This window comes from Leiobunum rupestre, chromosome 6 (genome assembly GCF_980474605.1).
Source record: "Leiobunum rupestre chromosome 6, qqLeiRupe1.1.hap1, whole genome shotgun sequence".
NCBI classification, from domain to species: domain Eukaryota; kingdom Metazoa; phylum Arthropoda; class Arachnida; order Opiliones; family Sclerosomatidae; genus Leiobunum; species Leiobunum rupestre.
Window position 1 is genome coordinate 12331854 of NC_143389.1, and position 18780 is coordinate 12350633.

The 18780-nt window shown below is 35.8% G+C and overlaps 1 protein-coding gene across 1 annotated transcript; it reads left to right on the forward strand.

The window, feature by feature from the left end:
* Nucleotides 1–1925: 1925 nt before the first annotated feature.
* Nucleotides 1926–2921, forward strand: LOC149939285 (uncharacterized). Its single transcript, XM_090179097.1, has one exon. The coding sequence runs from the start codon at nt 1926–1928 to the stop codon at nt 2919–2921; it is 996 nt and encodes a 331-aa protein (XP_090035223.1).
* Nucleotides 2922–18780: the final 15859 nt, after the last annotated feature.

Genomic DNA, 18780 nt, shown 5'->3' on the forward strand with positions numbered 1-18780 from the left:
ATTAAAAATTACCTCGTTGTTTAAAATTCAATAAATTTTATAAAATCATTTGTATTAAAAAATACCAAACCTAAGGGTAGTTACAAACTATAAGGTTTAAAAATATAAGATAGCTTTGCTGGCTGAGCCATTTTATTCATTAAAATTTATCATTTTGAAACCAAATGATTTTTTTAACCAAAATTCGAAAAACATTTCCTTATTTATCAAAATGTTTTATTTAATCGTATTAAAAATATTTGAAGTTTCAAAATTGAATCTTATAACCTAAGGCATTTTCATAGTTAACCCTGTTACAGTTTCAATATCCATAGTACAGCATCTCATTTTAAAACGTAACTAACAAGAATAAGCAATAGGTTCATAACGACATGTAACCGCTAAAATAAATTTATTTATCTAATGATAATCTGAGTGGCAAGCATTTATTTTGCTATTACTATTACTAATTAATATTTTTGTTTGCTGGAAAAGGCCTAGCCTTTATTTTTACACATTTTTAAGGCTTCAAATTTAAGACGATTGAAGGCATTTATGCAAAAGAAAATTTGATCCCTGTGACCAAAATGAAATAGTTCTTTCTATAAATTCGGGGGGAAACAAGCAGGGAGGAAGAAAGCATGTTCCTAAAGCGTCACATACTATGTCATCAGTAACGTTTTACAGAATATTTTTACAGGGCTGGCAGATTCGACTAAATTCGTTACGAATTTAGTCAAATCTGCCAGTCCTGTGATTGGACTTTCGCCAGTCGACGTTTATTTTAATCGTTTATATTTAAAATTTCGGTTTTTAAGCAAACTCAAATTAAAAATATAAATAGTTATCTTTAATGATTCCTGGAATTTGTCCTACAAAGGTGTGTATTATTCTATTTTTTAATTTAATAGTTATAACCTTAGTAGCCTAGGCTTAGTAAATAACCTTGGATTAATTATAGAAGTGTTAGCTTCTATAATTAATCCAAGAAATAACCATAGACAAATAATAGAATCTTTTGGTTGTCTATGGAAAAACCATCAAACACATTGAATAAGCCTAGATACCTAGATTCAGAGATATTTTTTTAATCCTGAATTTACACTTGACTTAATCGTATAAGTTAAAATTTTTACACTTGACTTCTTTAGAAATATATTGCCTTATAATGGTGGGTCGACGCTGCTGCGTGCCAGGCTGTAAAAGCTCTTCTTTCCGAAATCCTGGTGTATCATTCAATACGTTTCCAAGAAATGAAGAACTACGAAGGCAATGGATAGAAGTGATAACTGAGAATACACAAGAAGTTAGTAAGGTCTCTGAGAAAAGGCCATGGTGTACACCCGTCTTGTGGAAACCTATTGGATTGAATCATCATACGGTTTGTGGATACCACTTCAATAGAAGCGGTCGTAAAGACTTTAGCGACAAAGTACCCAAATACTTTGGTAGTATTTCAATTATCACTGGGTTGATGTTTCTCATGAAGTGGAAATAACCCAAGAAAAAGAAGCTGAAGACGTGCCTTTTCAATCGATTAACTCTACATGTGAAAGCAACTACGCTGTTAAAAGATTTGATGGTAAGTTTTTTTAGTCTTAAAACAACATTTAGATATCTTGAGAAACTCAAATCTTAACGCTATAATTTTTGAATTTCCAGATCATAACTACAGTTCAACAATCACTTCCGAGTCTGTAACTGAAATTATCATATAACAACGAAATGAGATATACCAGCTTCGTACCGCATTAGAGCAGCATGAAGAGGTAAAAGCTCTCAATCAGGCATTGATTTTGCAAAATGAAGAATTGAAATCAAAACAAAAAATAGATTTTTTACAAGAAAATAAAAGCATGTAACTCGAGATTAAAGGTTTAAAAGATAGCCTTTCCTCACTCCAGCTTAAGTATTTAGAATACCAAAACAAAGTCCGCAATCTGGAGATGGAGCTGAAACAATCCCAAAGATTATCTTTGGAAAAGGTTTCACATTCTCCTTCCATGATTAAATTTTATACAGGTTGCCAAAACCTGGAAGGCTTTAATGACTTATTTCAATATATTCAACCTGATTTAAAAAATCTACAACTGTATAATGGGGCATCAGGTTACAAAAGAAAAAGCGATCGGTTAGAATCGGACAATGTCGGTCGTCCAATGGTTCTACCCTTCAGAGATCAACTTTTTATGGTGTTGTGTCGGTTGAAAGTGGGTCTTCTTGAAGAAGATTTGTCTTATCGTTTCCACGTTTCATTGTCAACAGTGTCCAATATATGTATTGCGTGGATCGACCTATTGTACCGAAGACTCTCGCAATTACAGATGTGGCCTTCTCGGGCCTTGGTAAATGAATATTTGCCTGAAAAATTCAAAGAGAAGTATTCTACTACTCGCGTCATTTTGGATGCTTCAGAGTTGTTTATTCAGAAACCGAATGACTTTCGAGCTCAAAGCGATACTTGGTCTTCGTACAAGACACATAGTACCGCAAAAGGATTAATTGGTATAACGCCTAATGGTTTCATAAGCTTCGTTTCAGATTTAGTGCCTGGGCGTATGTCAGATAAAGAGCTTACTGAACAAAGCGGAATAATCAATTTATTAGAGAGATGGGATAGTGTTATGAGTGATAGGGGCTTTCTAATCGAAGAGCTTTTAAAAGAAAAAGAAGTAGGACTGAACATGCCTCCATTTTTGAAAAACCAAGCTCAGTTTTCATTTGAAGAAGAAATGGAAACTAGAGAGATAGCTAGCGTACGGATCCTTGTTGAAAGGGTCATACGAATAATTAAAAAATACCAAATTTTAAGTACTATTTTTCCTAATACAATGCATAAGCAACTCAATAAGATCTGGAAAATTTGTGTTTACCTTGTTAATTTTTGTAACGAACCACTACTTGATGTTAAAAAGAAAATCGCGGATATTCCTGAAAAATAAGTTCAATAATAAATTTATGTGAAAAATCAAATATTCAACTCATTTATTTTTTAATTTGTTCATTAAAAAAATCAGGTACATTGTAAGTATTTAAAATGACTCATTTAAGTATAACAATTTAGCTTTTCAAAATATGATATGCCGCAATCTACATAAAATGACATAAGTTTAGGAACCATTGTACCATAAAAAAAGTTGAATTAAAAGGTATTCTCTCACAATGAGGCTTGTCATTGCCACAGTCAACCATTCGAGGTTTGTTAAACCTAGTTGGCCTTTAATCTGAAAATAATGATGATGGTTTCGATTTAAGATAATTTTTCCATTTTCATCAATTTTCAGAAAATTTACACTAGGTTCTTTAATTGCAAGTGCTTTCTCAATGCTTAGGCTTAATTCATGGCATTTAGATAAAGTTTTGATTTCTAGTAATCCATATCCTACATCTTCGTGATACACTAAGCAATCTGGAGAAGCACCGAGCGTAGGAAAGGACGGATTAACACATAAACCTACTGAAAATGTGGTCACATTGGGGTGAATGATTTCATATTTAATCGTTGCAGTTGTTTCATTTTTTAAACCAAATTGAACGTACATGTTCTTGGACAAATCTGTGCTACTGAAAACAGCTTTCAATAAGGCTTCATTTGCTTCTTTGCGTCTCTTGCATATTACTCCAAATTTAGAAGCAGTGATTCTTTCCTTTCGCTCAGATTTCCACAATAAACAGTTAGATTGTCCTCTAGTCTCAACTTCTAATGTTACATCATCTTTCAATGTAAGTTTCAATCTATCTGGAGTTGCTGCTAAAGTGCGTGCAATTAGAGAATTCAGCTTTTCATTCCCTGGTATCTCAAGCAGTCCCCTTGGCAAGGGGATTTGTCGCACTGTAGGATGCGTTAATGTAGAAATTGCTTCTTGAGGTAAATGAAGTACAGCTCCATCAGCAGGACGAAAACTGTTTTCCACTTGAATCCGAGATAGAAATGACTAATTATTCTGCGGTGTAAATCGTTCCGCAACTAAGCTTTCTATGCGCAAAGTCATATTATGTTTGTCATCATTCTGTTCATTTTGACCTAGTTGTTTAACACTGCAGTAATTTAGCTGATTTTTTGACCTTACTAATAGTGCAACACTGGACTTTCCTGGAGTATGTCTTACAAATTCAAGCTGATCAAATTTTTTCATTGAAACACTCCCTTGCGCTGTTGGTGCACTCCAAGTTCGTGCTTTTTGGGTGCAGGCCTGATTATCGGGAACGAATACCTTTCCATCTCTCTTACAGTCTAAAATGTACCAAAGTACGGCTCCTACATGTTTGCAGGCTCCTCCAGCCCCAGCTTTGCATCCGCACCAAGCGGTTTCTACTAAACCTGTTTGGGAGCTTAATTGAATAGTTACATTATATTTAGAATGGAGAGTGAAGGAGCCTTCTACTTTGCTTTTGATGTATATGCTAGAAGGGGAGGCTGAGGGAGAAGTGTTGCTTGAATTAGGCTGATAAATAGAACTGGAGCCAGAACTTAATAGTAGATCAGATACTTTACTAGCTTTGAACATTCTATATCCCAATGTCAAATGCTTTTTGGCCTTAGAATTCCTGTGATGTTTGATAATGGAAGTTTCTTTAAAAATCTTTGGTACTATTTTAAGTTGTTTCGTCCAGTTTCCAGTAGGTAATTTTATTTTGTTGTTAATGACTTTAATTTTATCAGATTTCATTTATTGTCTATTAAAAACAGTAATATTTTAAAACTATGTATATATTATATGTAATTATTTTAATAACAACTTACTTCGTAAATGTAGAATTTGTTGAGTCCGTTTTCAGCACTAGGCCTAGGCCTAGGCCTAACCTTTTAAAAAACCGAGACCTACTGACCTCTACTAGCAATTATTTCGGGTGGAAGTGACGTACTAGTGACGTTTCACTGACGTTAAACGACCCATGTTAAACAAGTTGGATAAGCGTAATTAATTTATAGAAAGAACTATTCCCGAAAGATATTTTATTTTCTCGAAAGGTTAAAAAAAAAAGTTTGCGATCTACGAGTTTACCGGTTACTGTGTAAGATCATCTGGTTTCTGGTGGTTACTATGAGTTAGCCAATTGCTGTAAGTATATACAAAACTTAACTACATAACTAGCAGTCTCGAATGGTAAGCCAAAAGGTGCGTATCTAGTTGCTATTGTGAGGAAAAATACTCGAAAACGCCCACCAATTTTGTGACCTTTTTGTCTCAAACTTCTTTGGCTGCAGACTGCCGATTGGGAGAGGCACTACAACGTGTAATTTTTAATCGGAAATTGAAGAAAAAACAAAGCAACCTGTCAACACGACGGAACAGATTTTCTGCTCTTCGATGGTGGGTCCATCCGGAATGAAGGACCTGCAAGCCAGTCCCCACACTTTATTTGTTTTGATCAATTTGAAAAAGGTCGGCTTCTTATCGCACGAAGTTTTATCAGTACATATTTCTAGAAAATAATTAAATTTGTTAATAAGGATACATATTAAATTTATCTTTATTTTCTAAATTAATCTAGAAAAACACAGGCAGATCGATCGTGTGCTTGATTTTAAATAAATTTCATATATTTAAACGTTCCTACTTTTAAAGTTTTAAAATCTTGGTATAGTCGATTTTCCTGGGAAAGAAATAATTATTTTCCAATATGGGTTTTTTATTTATCAATTTATATTTCATGGAAATTTAGTGGTTATCAAACCAATCAAGGAAAAGCTTTTTAAATAGGCTGTAGAAACGTCTCACTGAAACGTTTTTATACGACCTTCTTCAACAAATGAGTCACAAATCTTAAGAGGGTTTTCAGTTATTGTAAAATTTACTAGGATTTTCAGAAAACAAAGCCTTCTTAGATTAATATCTAATAACTTTGTAACGAAAATTCTAAAAAAGTTAAATCAGAAGCGTCAATAAGAAGATGCGGATACCACCTAGTGTCAACCTCATTAGAGTGGAGGGTATAATAATAAAATATTAATTTTTTCTTTTTCATTATATAATTTTTGGGTTATGGTCTTGGGAGTGAGCTCTTTGTTGCGCTTAAGAAATATTTTAGATTCTATAAAATATTATATTTCATTATTTATAGCACTTTTAAAAACAAAGTAACTGAAGTGTCCGTACTTATTTTGTGGTTGTGCGGATGGTCCCTTTCCTTAACTTCTCTGATATCGTGTATTCCAAAGTCACACCTCACGAACATTATTAAGGGAAGCACCCCAAGGCACAACCAAAATTGACCTTTAAATGGCATCCCTCGCAACTTATATTTATTAGTAATTCTATAATAACGAAACAAACGCCACTTTGAATGTATGAAGTCCTTTATAGTTTCATAAATGTTATAATTAAAATATATTAGTTATCAAAACAATCAAAACTAAGATGAATTATGAAGTTATTCATGGTTTTATAGATTTGATAATTGATGTGTTTCTGTATTTTCCATAGTTTAGTTTTTGTGACACAATCAGGCGGAAAAATAATTATATTTGATTTCGAAAAACGAGAAACGATTTGCTTAGAATTTTAGTTCCTAAACAAAATCCGAAATCAGTTATTTAATGCCAATAAGAAACAGAAAATTAACATTTTATAATTGTGACTTTTCGTAAAATTAATTTGTTTAAAAATGTTAAATCTAGTCCATCCAAAACTGCCAAAAACTTAAATTGCCGTTTTCACGACCTACATTGCTATTAAATATTTCAGGTGGAATCCTTTTTGAAAGTTACCGTTTGGAATTAATTTAACAAATAAAAGTAATACAGTGTAATGAAGTTCTTTATTCTGGTAGGAAGCATCAAAGTGAAATTGATAAATTCTCATAATTAACAATAAAATTTATGGACTTGCGTCGAACGTAAAAATGAACGTTGAGTAAATTACCTCTACATCACAAAACGACAACAACGTTCTTCATAAACATGTATTTGATTTGGATATTATAATAAATAGAACAGATCATACCTGTAATTGGCTTATGAATGTCTTTCAAGTGATGCAGAAAAATATGATTAAAGCAAGCAACGACTTTTACATAGCGATAAATTTAGTTGAAGAAGCGCTGTTTCAATTAAAATAAAATAACTAAACCATTTTAATTCGATATAGGCTGAACAAAGTAACGTCCACTATTTCGTCGAAAACACGTAACCGTACAGCTGGCGTCGGTTCCATGGAATTGTTCTGTTTGTTCACTGGAACTTTTATTTCTCATTATATAGAGATATTATTCACTCGTACTTGACTTTGCGTATGATATTTGTTTGACGCAAAATTATTTCGTGTTTTTTTACTTCTCTGAACAAATACGGAAATAAATTTACACTTTTCGTTCTATTATGATTATACAACCTCAAAATAATATTTCACTATGATAAGAAAGCTTAGAGGAGGATTTTGGAGCAAGGACATTTTTTTATATATAACAATCTGAAGAAAAAGTACATGGTTTTTATACTTATGAATCTTACTTTCTGGAGCTTCAAGTTTGTTGAACAAGGCAAAGTATCCAAATCCATTTAATTGTGTTTGGTAATTTAATCTAAAATATTTCCATTGGGCGTTAAGGTTACTTTTACAATCTGAGATAATTTGAGTTACCATGTTAGAAATAATTTGAAAGCTTTGGCTTAGATCAGTATAGTAAAAAATCACAAATAATACTCGTGGTTTATTTAAATATACAAAATGTTTTGTATTTTGCACACTGCAATGAAAAAAATGAATTTTTTTTATGCAGGTATACCATAGATATCATAGTTTATAGTAATGTGTGTCTAATCTGAAGTTAAATATTTTGGACAAAATATCATTTACACAATTTTAAATGTAATGAATCTAAAGAGAATTGCAGCTAACATTACGTCTAAGCGACCTAACGGAGGCCCTAACAGCAGTGGCGTAGTGAGGTTATTTGGCGCCGAGGGCCAAACTCCAAAATTTTCGCCCCTCCCCCTCCTACGCCGGTCCCAATTTCCGCCACAAAATTCCGTGTTTTTAAACGAAACTTAATCATTATCAACAACAAAATAAATATTAATTTAATTGATATATTAAAATTTTTCAAGTTTCCAATATCCGCTTTAATACTTTAGGTGCCTCTTTGGCGCCCCCCTGCCCCCCCTCAGTACGCCTTTGCCCTACAGTATTTGAAGAAAAACAATTTTATTTATCTCATTATTATATATTTTACTTTATTATATTACTATTATTTATAATGTCCTGTACTTAACAATAAGACGGTGAATGTGGTTTTGCACAATATTGGATCACCACATGTCAGCTGATTTATATTCCATCTCTATTTTTTCTTTGATGTAGATATGTCGAGGCAGAACGGTTTTCTAGCCAGCCGGATTTCTTGATTTAATATTAACCAATTCGCAGAAGCTCACCAAAACCGTACACGCTATTGTGATGTTTGATTTTAGTACCATTTATCCAAATATTTTATATCCAACCATAAAATAGTTTTTGGCATTGTTTTTATAATAGTTGAGCTCCTTTTTTATTGCTTAAAGGCCCAGTTTTTCTTCTGCCTGTCCGCCTTGAATTTTTCTTAGCTGCAACATTCCCCTTGCATTTATACTTCCCGCAACACATGATTTTGGCGAAGATTGAGCGTCGTGCCCGCTTCTGCGACCGGGACATTTTCTGCCTGCCTATTCTTTTCGACCTCTCCCTCTTCGCCGGACAGCCGACGATAGTAATACTACTACCTTGGGAAGTAGATTTTAATTCACTGTCCATGCTTGCTCACTTTTTTCTGAGGAATTTCGCTGGGCGCCGCCGTTTTGCGCCCCCCCCCCCTTCCCGCCATTACTACCTTTGCGTTATTGCAAAGTGCTATTGACTAATTTAAAAATATTTAATAGCCTAACTCGTGTCAATAGTCAGCAGGGACAGCCTGTTTTTTAACGTATTTGGATTTGAACGTAAGGGTTATCTTTTTTCAATTAAGGTTCCATTGTTTCGAATTCTGCTGTTTCTTCTTATGGAAGGTGTTTATTTTCAGAATCGCAATTTTCCCTTTCAATATTCAAATCTATCGATTTGTCAATGATTTCAGCCGAGGATTTTTTTGATTTTATTTTTGCTTTGTTCCATTTTTAACACTTCTATCCGAGAGTCTTTTCCGCACACAATTGGTACCAGCATTTGAAATACCACACAACGCCATATTTAAAAGCTCATGTTATAAGAATATCGAATTGTTTCAGCTGTAGACCTTTTCGAAGTTTTATTTCCAAACAATAAAACGACCTTGCTCTTCTCGCTTCCCGGGAAATTTATAAGGGGTCCCTAAAGTTGTAACGGGCCACCAAATAACTAGCCCACCTGTGAAAAAAACCTTAGCGCCGCTATATAGCGAAGGCGAGGGTAGTGAAGCTTTATCCCATTGCGACAGGAGGTACGAGTTCACTAACTCAAATTCTACGAATTCGGTGTTATACACTTGGCAGTAAGGCGAAGGTAGTAGTATTATAATCGCCAGCTGCGAAGACCGAGAGGTCGAAAAGAATAGACCAGCGAGCATCCCCGAGCAACCCCGTCCCAAACTCAGCGGGGTGCCAACAGGCAGGCTGAAAATGTCCCGGTCGCAGAAGGAGGCACCACGCTCAATCTTCGCCCAAATCATGTTTTGCGGGAAGTATAAATGCAAGGTGGATGTTGCAGCTAAGAAAAATTCAAGGCGGACAGGCAGAAGAAAAACTGGGCCTTAAACTTTAATACGGTAGGATAATGTCAATCTAGACCTTTATTTTTACCTCTGGGAGGTGACTATGTCCTCTAGGAGGGGTTTTACAATCACCGTGTCTGGGTGTCTGTGTGCTTGTACGTTATAGACTGTGGGGAACTTAGCCAACTTTTCTTACGTGTTATGGGTACTTAGAAAATTGTGGGGACTTACACACGTCCCGACAGAATAATTGCTAAATTTTTAAAAATATAATTTAATTACTAATGATTTAAACGCTTCGAAATGAAAGAACAATACTTCAGTTTCTGTGAAAAACTTATTTTATTTTCAGTAAACATTTTCCCCTAAAAAAAAAACATTATTATCGTCAGATCCTCACAAGCGAATAATTTTGCTAATGAAGTATCTACCCTTCTCAATAGATGGCGATAATGTTTAGGAAATATATTTTTAAACACACACCAAGTCAAATTTGAAGTTGCGGGGACTCAAGTAGTTCCTGTATTCTATAAAGAGGCGGAGTAAGTGCCGTCATTCGCTTTCATCAAAACAACTGAAAATGTGCATTTTGTTTCAAAAACTTTGAGCTTTCGTGCTGGAAAACCAATTTCGACTTTTCGTCACAAGAAGTAAATATTCAAATGAGTTTACTTTTTACTTTTTTAATTTTAAAATCGCGTTAAAACAGCGTAAGCCCTAGGCCAAAAAAATTGTGGTTATGCATTTTTTAGAAAATGAGTTTAAAAATGTTCAATAAAAATGATTTTTTTAAACATTTTTCTTATCCGAGTTTATTTTTCGTTTCTATTATAAATTAGTCACGCAAAATTTTTCAACGTTATTCTTTAGAGGATAATTTATTGAAGGCAAATATTTTTAATGTAAAACATTTAAAAAAAAATTATTTAGCACAAACTCATAATTCGTGAAAAGTGAGGTTTTACAAATATTTAAACTTTTTGTGACGTGGAAATGTTTTCATTTTATATATGAAACTAGCTGAAAGCTAGGCCTCTGGCCGTGCTTTCAGCTAGTTGCAGGGGCGGCTCCAGGGGGGGGGGGGCATGCCCCCCCAAATAGTTAATATTAACGATGAGTATCATTTTAATATACGTGTAAGAAATCAATACAGCTTACTGTTTACATGCCATCCAGGTCTTTTACATGCAAGAGATACTGCAATTACAGAAGAGCTACGTAACGTATACCTGCGGAGATAAATTTGCCAGAGCTTTAACAGCGGAACTTCGGTCGTTAACTATATGCTAAAGCTCTTGCAGCTGCAGGCCGAGTCACTGACTCACTTCTGGAAAATCGAGACCCGTATTCGGAGAAAAATTTCAAGGCCGCGGCAGCTGCAGCGCTTAACGGTAGGGGGGTGACGGCCGTTTCCATTCCTTCTTCTAGAGGAGGCAAGGGCGCGAGCCAGGCCAATGGAAAATGTACGATACATTGTGTTTTTTTTATTAAACTTCAGGAAATGTTATCAGAAATACATGAACCGAAATTATCAACGTCCTATTCCTCTAACAGATTCTAGGTGAAAATGTACAAAGGTATAATTGTATAAATTTTTGTTTCCTAGGAAACAATGTACATGGTAAAAATGTACATGTGTTTAAAGTTACACGGTAAAAATGACCATCGAGAAAAAAAATATTTTTTTAAGTATATAAAATGCTCTAGAATATTATTATTTTTTAAAACTAAGTATATAAAAGCTCTAGCATAATTATGCTTCGTTTTAGTTCTAAACTTATGGTCGTTCGATATGGAAGGAAAAATGTTAGTGAGTAACTAAGGTGCCGAAAAGTTTTGTCTTTCGGGGTTCATGTATACCAAAAAACATGTCGGGAAATTATTTATTACGTGGCATTGTTCTGAAAGCCGAAACAACTTCCGAAAAACCACAACTAATTTTTTCCAACGTACTTAAATCACTTTCTGACGAGTTTGCTGCTCTACTACCAAATGACGGGGTTTGCCGTAGGCATCTACGTTCTGTTCGTGCGAAACATAGGCCTAAAGATCCAAAGTTGCTTGAAGAACTAGAGATAATAAATGAATGGCGTATAACTGCTGATAGAACAGAAAAACAAAGACAATTTCTTTTATATGATAATGGTAAAGACAGCAATGAAAGAATTTTGGATAACGAACGTGGTATTCAAAACCCAAGACGCAATAGAAAACAGTACGACGAGCTCCAAAAGCGTTTATATACTTTAACAGACGAATATTTACAAAAAAGAAAACACTTCCATTATTTCTAAACGGTGTTAGTAAAAATATTCGGTTTGGAAACCCCGACGTGTAAACGATTTTGTAATTGTTTTTAATAAAAATTTGTACATTTTTACCCTTTTGATATACATGTTTACCTTGTACATTTTTACCTGGGTAAAAATGTCCTGTACATTTTAACCTTTGTACAAAATGACCGACTACCCCTCTAACACGGGAGGCAAGTTCCCATTCCCCCCTCTATTTAGTAAGGAGGAGAAAACCCCCCTCGAAATTCCGCCTCTCCCGATTTCACCAAGGCTACTTGAGTACGAGGGGTAAGACACTCTGCGAACTCGGTGTACACTGCCGTACCTTTGTCAGTGCTAAATGGAACTCGCGAACTCTTGAAAATATGTACCTTAAACAGTGCTAAATGCACGAACTCGGTGTACAGATTATCTGAGACTGTCTTACCCCTCGCTTGAGTACGCCACCTGGCTATTGATCTTTCCTCTCACTAGATGTCGAAGTAATCTACCCATGATGCACTAGAATTTTTCCTCTCCCGCGGGCGGGATGAAATCAGTTCGGTTTTTATTGCCTCCCTCTCCTTGTACTAAGGGAAAATGCCCCCCAATAAAAAGGAGGTCGTTGATAATTTCGGTTCATGCATTTCTGATGTAATTGTTATTTATAATTACAATTTATAACTACACAAAAACCTCGTTTTTGGCGCTGCTTCAACTTGTTTTTGGTGCACGTATGCCGCTATGCGATTATGGTAAGTCACAAGTATCTTAGTGATAAAATTATTTTAGTAAACCTATTTATGAAATTACGGTTGTAGTGCAACCTTTCAACGATGGCATCGTAAATTTTGTCGAAACTAAACCTAGTAGGCCTATATATAAGGGACAAACAATAAGTTTTATGGGAACTTTAGAATATCAAATGCAAGTGCTTTCTTATAAAAATATTCTAAAAATATCTAAAAAGCTTTATAAAGTTTTATGGTTTTATAGAATGCCTATGGTGCACTAATACCTACAGTGCCATGGGTGGACTCTCTTGACCTAAATCAAGGCCCAGTATTCCTCTTTCCCCTACACCACTTTTCTAATACTGTAAGTAGTATTACGGTGCATGGGTATACAAATCCACAAGGGTCTGTTTACTATGTCTTGAAAAAAATCTACGACGGTGCCCCCCCCCCCCCCAAATATTTGACTGGAGCCGCCCCTGGCTAGTTGAGTAAATTCAGGTTTAGAAAACTAGAACAAAATGCACTTTACTGCTACAACCGGGCTTCTCAGCAGAGGTGGGCAAAAATTGTGAGCAGCTGTCCAACATGAACGCTCATAATTTTTTACCTTGATTTTTCGAGTGGCGATCTTATTTTATCTATCAGGGTGAATGCAGAATAGTTTTTTTCACTGGCTGATTAATCACGGCGCAGTGAGCGAGATCGGCCGATCAACGGACCAATCTTTTCACTTTTGAGTGATAATCCCTCTAGCGGCGCGGCAGTTTTTCAGTTGAAAGCGAATAGCGGGGCGTCGAGAAATATCTTCCCGATTGACGGAATTGGAGGTTCAATTTTGAAAACTAGTAGAGGGCGAATCTTGATCACGCTGAGCAATGGCGTGGTTTTTTCCTCGAATATCGTTCACCGGGAGGCGAACCTTCATTGAAAATATTTGGTTTTCTCATCGATTTTTCTATTTTTTTTAATAAGTGGCCGTACGAATAATTGTTTGCACAACGATTTGTCAATTCTAAAATATGAATTATCTAGGCGGTAATAGAAACATTACTGTTATACTTTAAATATTGCACACTTTTTAATTATTAAGCCTAGTTCACACCGTATAATTAATTGGGCCACTTAATTGTATCCAACTATTTGTAAGCTTGATAATTGTATAGTGTGAACGAGAAAAGTGGGAACAATTGTTACAATTGTCCTGTTCATTGTATACAATTTTCGTCCTTACAATTAGTTTGATACAATTAAGTGGGCCAATTAATTGTATAGTTCGAACTGGGCTTAGAATACAGTCGCATTATTGGTTCTTTTTGTGATTATTGGCGTCGCCCCCCCCCCCAATTCGTCCCGGAAACGTTACAATGGTTAACTTGTTCTTTATCATTGTTCGGAATGAATCGGAACCAAGCTTTAACAATGCAAAATATACGATAAAATATTTCTGGAACAAAAATGTAATGTATACAAAAAAAAGTAGCCCATGGGCTACGGACATAATTTTTAAAGTGCGTAACATCACACTAACTGCCTAACAAAATATAAAATGTTTAGTTCTTTAGTTCTTTAGCCATTCACAGTGTACGCCCGACAAAGGGTTATAAGCCCATCACAGTTTACGGCCGACAAAGGGTTGTAAGCCCATCACAGTTTACGGCCGACAAAGGGTTGTAAGCCCATCACAGTCGAGACAAGGAGGAGCTAGTCGTACAGGTTCAGGTACGCAGCGAGGGCCTTTCGGAATTGGGCCCTGTTGGGGATATCTTTGAGATAATCAGGAAGGGAATTCCACTCCTGAACGGAGGAGGGATGAAATGAATGCTTGCGCACAGAGAGTCGGAAGCCCGGAAGAATCATGGAGGCGACACGATTTCCTCTGGGAGGGCGACGCCAGTCGGACAGGGCCGAGGAGAGGGGAGCGAGCGCACCACAGGAGCGGTGAACCACACTGTTTACGATGACGATACGCTTTAACCGACGTCGCAAAGAAAGAGTGTCCCATTTTTTGTTTGAAGAATTATAATAAAGATTAAATGATATATAACATCATAACAAATGTATATATTAGTTTAAAAAATATATTTTATTATAAATAATTTATATTTATATTTATTATTTATATTAAATAAATTAATTAATAATAATCAGCTTGACCAATATCCATGTCGTCACTTCAAGAATAAATCATCGTACGTTGTGGGTTGGGCAACAGCTATCACGACCGCGACCTAAATAAAGGGTGGGCGGATGGTGTAGACACCAGGCCTGTAGCCAGAGGGAAGCCAATACGGGCGTGAGATGTTATACGCGTGATCTAGCCATTCTTTGGACTCAACCCCCACTGGTCCAATTCTGTGTATCCCTCAACCCCTGGTAGACTCATACCCCCTCATCAAAATGTTGCCACATGTTAAATTTAACGTAAGCCTAATTAAAATTAATGCGATTAACGTTGATTGGAAACGATTAAGGTGTATAGGGTTTTAGCCTAGCTAATTATTATTAAATAACCCGGCCACTGGTAAAAAGCATTACAAGCAGGGTCAGGGGCGGACTGGCGCCTTTTTTGTGAGGTGGGCACTGTTGACTTGGAACCCCCAAATCGCTTTTCAAGCAGCCTCATGTCGAACTAAAAGGTAATTGTGGTTGCGGCCCCGTGGTATAGCGCCCATTAAGTAATGTTTGCATATTTGGAATAAAAATTAACAGTGATTAACCGATAACAAAAATTTGTCAGCTGTGCCTTCTAGCGGCAAAATTAGCGTCCCTATGGGAGTTCAAGGTTTCCTTAGGTGGCATTTGATAGCCCGTAATGGCGTTATTAAGCACTTTAAAAATCATGTCCATGGCTACTTTATTTTTTGTGTATATTACATTTTTGTTTCCAGAAATATTTTATCGTATATTTTGCATTGTTAAAGCTTGGTTCCGATTCATTCCAAACAATGATAAAGAACAAGTTAACCATTGTAACGTTTCCGGGACGAATTGGGGGGGACGACAATAATCACAAAAAGAACCAATAATGCGACTGTATTCTAAGCCCAGTTCGCACTATACAATTAATTGGCCCACTTAATGGTATCAAACTAATTGTAAGGACAATGAACAGGACAATTGTAATAATTGTTCCCACTTTTTCCGTTCACACTATACAATTTCCAAGCTTACAAACAGTTGGATACTACTAAGTGGCCCAATTAATTATACGGTGTGAACTTAATAATTATAAAGTGTGGAATATTTAAAGTATAACAGTAATGTTTCTATTACCGCCTAGATAATTCTAGAATTGACAAATCGTTGTGTAAACAATTATTCGTACGGCCACTTATTAAAAAAAAATAGAAAAATCGATGAGAAAACCAAATATTTTCAATGAAGATTCGCCTCCCGGTGAACGATATTCGAGGAAAAAACCACGCCATTGCTCAGCGTGATCAAGATTCGCCCTCTACTAGTTTTCAAAATTGAACATCCAATTCCGTCAATCGGGAAGATATTTCTCGACGCCCCGCTATTCGCTTTCAACTGAAAAACTGCCGCGCCGCTAGAGGGATTATCACTCAAAAGTGAAAAGATTAGCCCGTTGATCGGCCGATCTCGCTCACCGCGCCGTGATTTATCAGCCATTAAAAAAATCTATTCTGGGTTCACCCTGAGCTTGCTCAGTTTATCTCTCTCTCTGAACAAGATCAGCCGACTTTCGAATTTTAAGTGATCGTTCATTACTAGGCTATTTTCAAATTTGAGCGCTCGCAATTTTTGCCCATCTCAGCTTCTCAGCTATTTGAGTAAATTGGGGTTTAGAAAACGGGAACAAAATGCACTTTACTTTAAATATGCAAAGTAAATTATTTTTAAATAGTTGATAGGCATTTTATAAAGTCAAAACGTTTAATAGTGCAGAATATCTTATCTTGTAAAATTAACATATATTTTATTTCTTTGATTAGTTTAAGATTTAATTATGATAACGCATTTTTGTTTCTTACTCCAGAGAGCCTCGCTAGAGGGCGCGTCGTTAGTTAGGCTAGACAGAAAAGGGCAAACATTTCTATGCTTGCCTTATGAGTCCCTATGTTATTTGTCGATGCTTAAACATAGGTTAGTTGTTGTTAAGGTGTATACATATTTCAGTCTTATATCAAACATTGGAAACAGTAATCTGCGGTGTTTAATAAATTGAACAGAAACCAGTTAACACACTATTGGATTATGAGCTAAAACGACAATAAAACAAATTCTCTAAGCGAGTTAAATAAAATTATCTTCATGCACTGTGTTCAACATACAGGTGAATTGACATATTATACCAGATATAAATTACACTTAACTATATTGTTTATTATACTTAAAGACTGAGAAGAGAGAATATTTCAACCCCGCTCTCATTTTTTGACGAGTGACAACTGAGTGACAGCTCTGGCCACTTGCTTGACAGCTCTGACAGATTGAGTGATGCTCATTATTGATATTCTATTAAAAAACGGTCTGAGCCGTCGGTCAAACTGTCCACGCCGTCACTTCTCACGCTCAGTTTTGCAGGGGTCAAAAATCGGATTGTGGGTCGATACCGCGCGGAAATAATATAACTGAGTCTTTACCGCTCCGTGTTTGGGTCTTTACCGCGCGATCAAAATGAAAGACATTATGATAAGCGAAAACATATTTGAATTTACGTAAAAAAAAATGTATTATTTTTTTCTTAAAACGAATCACCTAATTTATACGACATTAATTTTAGGTAAATGTTTAATACACGAATTCAGCCATTGGTAATTCAAAGCATTATTTTGATACAAATTTACCGAGTCAAAGTTTGGAAAGTTCCATAAATGATCAGTAATTTGCAGAAATTCCGACTTTTCGTGTTCAATTTCTTCGTGCAGTCTATGATAAGTTTCGTGACGAATTTTCGGCTGGATAGATCCAGAAATTAATTTTCGAACTCTTTGTTGGACAGTGTTATGCGTCTTTTGTAGAGCGGCTAGGAAATTTCTTAGAGCTGGATGCGCTTCTGCAATCTCGTGGTTGTTCATGCTGTTATGATAACCTTCGGCGTGGTTCGTTGTACGTAAATGACGACTTCTCCAATGACTCCAAACTTCGATTGGAATTGGATTTCCACTCATCCAATAGTTAGTAAAATAGGTGCAGAACTGATTTAGATGCTCTTGATCTTGCGTTGACGGCAATTGAAGAGGCAACTGGCTTAGAATTACTTCCCATCCCTCAAAATGTCCAAAACCGTGAATTGTATAAAGTTGACTAAATCCTTCGGGGCAAACCTGTAAAACGAATTAATAATCCTTTAACTAAAATATTAGTTTATTAATTATCCAGTTGATCTTACTTTAAATGTTCCATCTGCAATCCAAGTGTGGCTACCGTATAAAATTCCAAGGTCTTGGTCACTGGCAAAAATATGAATCAATGGTTCATTTACGGTTGAACTATAAAGCAGCCACCTTTCCAATTCATATCGACTTCCCTCAACAGCATTACGTCAACGCAAGGTTTTACACAACACTGATGGTAATTATCTTGGATTGTCTATTGGAACAACGCCTTTTTTCAGAATGTCTGTAGAGATTTCTTCGGACTTTTTTATACTCAGGGAAACTGCTCTCGACATCGTCTTGAAGGTTGTCATGACTGGCAAATCTTAAAGTAATTTCTGCACAGGCTTCAGTATGCGATCGCTTCGGGCGTTTTAATCCGCTAGTACATTCTTGGTACATCTCTCGCTGTAACTTCAATGACTCAATTTTTGCGCTTAACTTCGGTACACACTGGGGGTGGTGTCCTTCGTTGGGATTGGTTATAATCGTTTCATTACTACCATCATGCCTAACGTAAAGTCTTCTAACTGGTCCAGAAACCCCACTTGATTTGGCTTTTTCGCAGGTCAAGCAGCTCCACTGTGACTTTAAAACTTGGCCGACTTGATAAGGTTTCTTCGTACGACGAAATAAAAATGAACTTCCATTGTTCAAATTAGACGGAATGACAATTAAGGAATTCTTGAGGATTTTGGTTAAAATTGTATTCGGAGCTCCAAATTCCATTTCGTAACGTGGCTTACATCTGACATGATTTTAGAAATAACTTTATATATATAAATC